Here is a 6,000-nt window from a genome sequence, read left to right on the forward strand (position 1 = left end):
AGGGAATCGCAATGTTGGGGCGGTTCTTTACGCTTTTCCATTCTCGCTCCAGCACTGGAGCCGGATGCAAACTCTCCAAAACAATGGGAATAGTCCACATTCCCAACACTTGCACCCCGCGCCTTGATAAACACACAATTGAAAGGACAGGGGGGCTCTGGTTACTTATGCGGGTCACTGTGAGAGCCGGTCAAAGGTGAGTGGTAATTAATGGAGCGAGGAGTTTCCGCGGAGGGTGTCCGAGAGGCGACACTCCGCTATTGTCAATCGGTCACCGAAAGAACTGCCGGGGCTTGTGCTATCTCCGCAACCATCTCATTAACAGATGCAAAAGGCGGCGACAGATGCACCCAGTCTTTGTGCTTACAGGCGATAAATGGCCAATTCACACAAACAGCGGCGGACATGGGATGATTTTACACTGGCAGGAAAACCCGAGCGTGTCGAAGTCTAATATTAGTATAACTCTTCGAATAGTTTTAAGTATCATGTGTAATCGGCACTGAAAGAGGCGAATAGCATTACCACACGCAGAATTAAATTCGAAGGCGGCATACTTTGCTGTAGTTTGCAACTTGATATGAAATGCATTAGTTCTGTGCATTCCAAATGCATCGCTACCTTATTTTGCGAGTTTTTAAATTACTTTTGCAAATTTGTCTGGTACAAGCGACTTATGCACTATACTTTTGTCTGGTGGGAACAATTTGCGAAGTTTTTCGATTTAGCTCGCGTTTAAAAACAATGTCCTTAATCCTAATTATTATAGTTGCACGCATCTCTGTTGATCAATGCAACGCATTTAAACGCTACCCCCCCACACACACACACCACCACCCACTTGGTAATGCCTTACGTAATGCATAAGCACCTCGATCTGTTTGCAAAAAAGCACCCTGAGCTCAGTAATCGGAATGCAAATACGTCAGAGACCAGCTGAACAGCAAAACCCAGCCTCAAGATCCTGTCTGCAAAATGCAAATTCGGTATGTTCAGCTAAAACAGGAAATGCAATCAGCTCTGCAAGCCTTGAAACTTAGCACTGAAACTGCAAAGCTCAAGGTGCATCAATGCATTTTGCATAAAATGCTGCTCTTTTTGCATTCTCCTCAGATATCGCCCCATATATCTGTGCAAACCTTACCTCCTTTTGACAGCGACATTTTTTTCTTTTTCCCCCTGCTGGGAATGGGAGGGGGAGGGGAATCACAAAAGACTTTGCCTTTTCAGCTTTGCAACAAAGATGCAAAAAAAATTGCTGCCTCCCAATTTTCATCCACCTGGGAATCCTGACCGATTTCTTGCAGATGCGAGCTGTGCAGAGGGAATGGCCGGTTGCACAGCTCGGAAGCAAGCTGCAAACAGTAGAAGGTTTGCAATTGCAAAATGCCGTTTCGGTAATTACGGAGCTGCAGCTACATGATCGGCCGGAGCTCAGTTCACCAGCTCCAAACTTCTCAGCGTGTCATCGCGTTCTTCCTGCTGGAGGAGAAGGCATTCTGGGAATTGTAGTCCAACTGCAAAAGGAACATTGATCTCAAACAAGGTGGGAGGAATATATTTAATCAAATACACTTCCTACCATTTGAACGGCAGTTGCCGTGTATCATGCAAGAAGACACGTTGTTTAAAATTGTGTTTTAGCATATTTGCATAGGATTTGAGTAGAACCCATAAACAATCCGGTACATAACTCGTAGATAATTCATTAATGTCAGCTGAACTCTTGTCCCAGTCACTTTGATCTTGGGCAATTTCTAACATTTGCAGATAACAAGCACGGATTTGATTTTTGTTTGGTTCGGTTTTGTTCCACTCAATTCAGGATACTTAGGCCGATACGATTCGCTCACTGACATCAATTTGTGTGTATGTGTGTGTGTTGCAATCTAAATCAGGTGATTGTTCAAGTGACTGGAGGATTGTTTTCAATGTCCCTCCTGCACATCTTGGTATGCATGGCATTGTCTCGTAGAAATAATTCTTTAAAATTGCGAATGAAAGTTGTGAAATGCGATATCGGCCTCCTGTCAAACACTGGGTTTGATAAATTGATTTATTCGAACTCAAACCTGGATAACGCATTCCGTTCCTGCGCCGTCTATAGGGACGTTACCCCCGTGAATCGCGTGGGTTTCCTCCGGGTGCTCCGGTTTCCTCGCTCAGTCCAAAGACACCGGTTAGTTAGTTAATTGGTGATCGGAAATTGTTTTGTGCTAGTGTTTCATATTTGGGTTGATGGGTGGTCAGTTCATTGGCCAGCTCTGCACTGTCCCTCTAAATAAATAAATATAAAATAATGTATTTTTACAATACAATGCTTATCTTCCAGATCGTCAGATTCGGATTAGTTTATTGTCATACACACCTGGGTGCAATGAAATTCCTAGTTTGTGTGAAGCATGCAAACTGAACAGTACAACAGTAAATACAAAGAGCAAAATACACAGATTGCTGGAGGAACTCAGCAGGACAGGCAGCATCTATGGAGGGGAATAAACAGTTGACATTTTGGGTTGGGACCCTTTATCAGGGTTTTGGGCTGAAATATGGACTGTATTTTTTTCCATCGATGCTGCCTGGCCTGCTGAGTTCCTCTAGCATTTTGTGTGTGTTGGACTCAGCAGATTGATAGTTTGGCATGGACTAGATGGGCTGAATAGCCTGTTTCTGTGTGTAGTGCTCTATGACAAGGTAGATCTAAAAGTCCAAGAGCATGGTGGCATCACCGGGAAGGGAATGTGAGGGGTGTGATTGGTTCAGGGGTCTGACAGCTGTGGGGGAGAAGCTGTACTTAAGACTTTTAACTTCATCCAGAAGAAAGGAGGCAGAAAAGGGAATATTCAGGGCAGCAGGAATCCTTGCTGGATAGAAGGAAGTGACAAGCCTGGGATGGACTGGGAAGTGATTACCACTCTCTCAGGTTCCTTTGATGTTAACCTGGTTCCAGTCGCCCACAACTGTGAGTTCAGAATCACTATCAGGTTTAATATGTCATGAAATTTGTTGTCCTGTGACAGCAGTACAGTGCAATATGTTTAAAAAACTTTAAATTACAGTAAGGCATTTATAGTGGCTTCTGGTTAATTGGGACATGTTGGAACAAGTACCTTCTGGAACAAGTACCTTCTGGCCCAGACAGCCAAAATTTAATGGAAATAGTTTAAAAGGTATCAAAAAGACAAACTGAGTAACAAATTATGTACAAACCCCATTTCTAGAAAAGTTGGGATATTTTCCAAAATGCAATAAAAACAAAAATCTGTGATATGTTAATTCACGTGAACCTTTATTTAACTGACAAAAGTACAAAGAAAAGATTTTCAATAGTTTTACTGACCAACTTAATTGTATTTTGTAAACATACACAAATTTAGAATTTGATGGCTGCAACACACCCAACAAAAGTTGGGACAGAGGCATGATTACCATTGTGTTACATCACCTTTCCTTTTAATAACACTTTTTAATCGTTTTGGAACTGAGGATCCTAATTGTAGTAGATGTGCAATTGGAAATTTTGTCCATTCTTGCTTGATATAAGACTTCAGCTGCTCAACAATCCGTGGTCTCCGTTGTCTGATTCTCCTCTTCATGATGCGCCATACATTTTCAATAGGAGATAGATCTGGACTGGCAGCAGGCCAGTCAAGCACACGCACTCTGTGTCTACAAGGCCACGCTGTTATAGCCCGTGCAGAATGTGGTCTGGCATTAGTCCTGCTGAAATAAGCATGGACGTCCAGGGAAGAGACGTCACCTTGATGGCAACATATGTCTCTCTAAAATCCTAATATACACCTCAGAGTCAATGGTACCTTCACATACATGCAACTCACCCATGCCGTGGGCACTGATGCACCCCCATACCATCACAGATGCTGGCTTTTGCACCTTTCGCTGATAACAATCTGGATGGTCGTTTTCATTTTTGGCACGGAAAACTCAACGCCCGTTTTTTCCAAAAACTAGCTGAAATGTGGACTCATCTGACCACAGCACACAGTTCCACAGTCTTTCGGTCCATCTGAGATGAGCTCGGAACTCGCCGGCGTTTCTACATAGAGTTGATGTATGGCTTCCTCCTTGCATAATACAGTTTCAAGTTGCACTTCTGGATGCAGCGACGGACTATGTTGAGTGACAGTGGTTTTCCGAAGTACTCCCGAGCCCAGGTGGCTATAATTGTCACAGTAGCATGATGGTTTCTTAGGCAGTGCCGCCGGAGGGCTCGAAGATCATGTGTATTTAACAGTGGTTTCTGACCTTGCCCTTTACGCACTGAGATGTCTCTGAATTCTCTGTATCTTTTCACAATATTATGTACTGTAGATGTTGAAAGACCTAAATTCTCTGCAATCTTGCGTTGAGAAATGTTCCTTTTGAACTGACTAACAATTCTCTCACGAATTTTGGCACAAAAGGGTGAGCCACGACCCATCCCTGCTTGCAAAAACTGAGCCTTTGATGGACGCTACTTTTATACCCAGTCATGATACCTCACCTGCTACCAATTAGCCTGCTTAATGTGGAGCCTTCCAAACCGGTGTTACTTGAATATTCTGTGCACTTTTCAATCTTATTTTAACTCTGTCCCAACTTTTGTTGCGTGTGTTGCAGCCATCAAATTCTAAATTTGTGTATATTTACAAAATACAATTAAGTTGGTCAGTAAAACTATTGAAAATCTTTTCTTTGTACTTTTGTCAGTTAAATAAAGGTTCACGTGAATTAACATATCACAGATTTTTGTTTTTATTGCATTTTGGAAAATATCCCAACTTTTCTGGAAATGGGGTTTGTATTTAAATGAAATGAAGAACAAATTAGAACACCACCAATACTACTACAGTACTATAAAGTTCTATTAGTTCCTAGTTGTTATTGACAGAGGAATTCATAAAGTGTACACCATGAACAAAATCAGAGCAGTTACTTCATGCAGATAATGGACTGCCTTCGTACAATACTATCAACGACTACATCCTCCGCATCTTCATTTTCATTGTAACATTCAAGGTGATTGTCAAAACCTGAGTTCGTAGGTCCTAACTTGTTGAAGTTGTGAAATCCTTTCATTTTCACTCCTGGCCATTTCTGGCATCTCTAAGCCTGAATGCTTGAAGCCGTAGTGAACAAAACGGTTCCAAGTTGTCTCACTGCTTATTTCACGGCAACTATCAGTGACAAAAATCACTGCTTTTTGAACACAAACATCCGGAAACTGACACTATTTAAAAACAGTTCCCTCTCAGCACGGTATAGCGTCTAACGTCCATGCCAGTGCACCCAGCTGACAGCTAGAACCCGTTCGACAACAGTATCCTATCCCAATTAAGTGGCATAGCATCCCAAATAAATGAAGGGGAACCCAACTATTATCTCAATTTGTTTTTGTGCTGTAAGAGTTGTTCCAAATAAGGGAGGGAGGAAATGCCGACTCAGACCATGAGAGGCCTGCATTGGGCATTTTCATGCCTTACAAGGTGCAGATTGAAAGTCTGTGTGGGACACCACTCCTCGCACAGACACGAGCAATGTAAGGTTAAGTGCCTTGCTCAAGGACACAAACACGCTGCCACAGCCGAGGCTCGAACTAGCGACCTTCAGGTCACTAGACAAATGCCTTAACCACTTGGCCACGTGCCCAAATAAGCAGCTGCCCCAATTAACTCTCAGCTCTATTAACCAAAAACCATTACTATATGTGTGTGTACATATATATATATATAAAAAATGTGTGTGCGTGTGCGCGCGCGCTTCCCTACATATATATGTTGGCTAATGGCGTAGTGGTATCCACACTGGACTACAAGGCGAGTGGTTGAGGGTTGGAATCCATACAGCTCCTGTAAACTTTCCATCCATGTTGGGTTGAGTGTCGAGCTAGTAACTCAGCCTCATTAAAAAACAGACAAAAATGCTAAAGAAATGGTAAGGTTACTGCCCAATGAGCCACAAGGCACAGAAAGGAATAACATATATAATTAAATTGAGTAG

General features: G+C 42.6%; 1 protein-coding gene across 2 annotated transcripts in view; it reads right to left on the reverse strand.

The window, feature by feature from the left end:
• The window catches only part of map2k6 (mitogen-activated protein kinase kinase 6), a 128,108-nt gene extending 126,650 nt beyond the window's left edge, over positions 1–1,458 (reverse strand). For both annotated transcript variants that reach the window (XM_072242155.1, XM_072242156.1), the window contains exon 1: positions 1,140–1,458. In XM_072242155.1, coding sequence (XP_072098256.1) covers positions 1,140–1,163 — 24 coding nt within the window. In that variant the 5' untranslated portion in view covers positions 1,164–1,458. The remainder of the gene's footprint in view (positions 1–1,139) is intronic.
• Positions 1,459–6,000: the final 4,542 nt, after the last annotated feature.

This window comes from Mobula birostris, chromosome 24 (genome assembly GCF_030028105.1).
Source record: "Mobula birostris isolate sMobBir1 chromosome 24, sMobBir1.hap1, whole genome shotgun sequence".
Lineage (NCBI taxonomy): Eukaryota > Metazoa > Chordata > Chondrichthyes > Myliobatiformes > Myliobatidae > Mobula > Mobula birostris.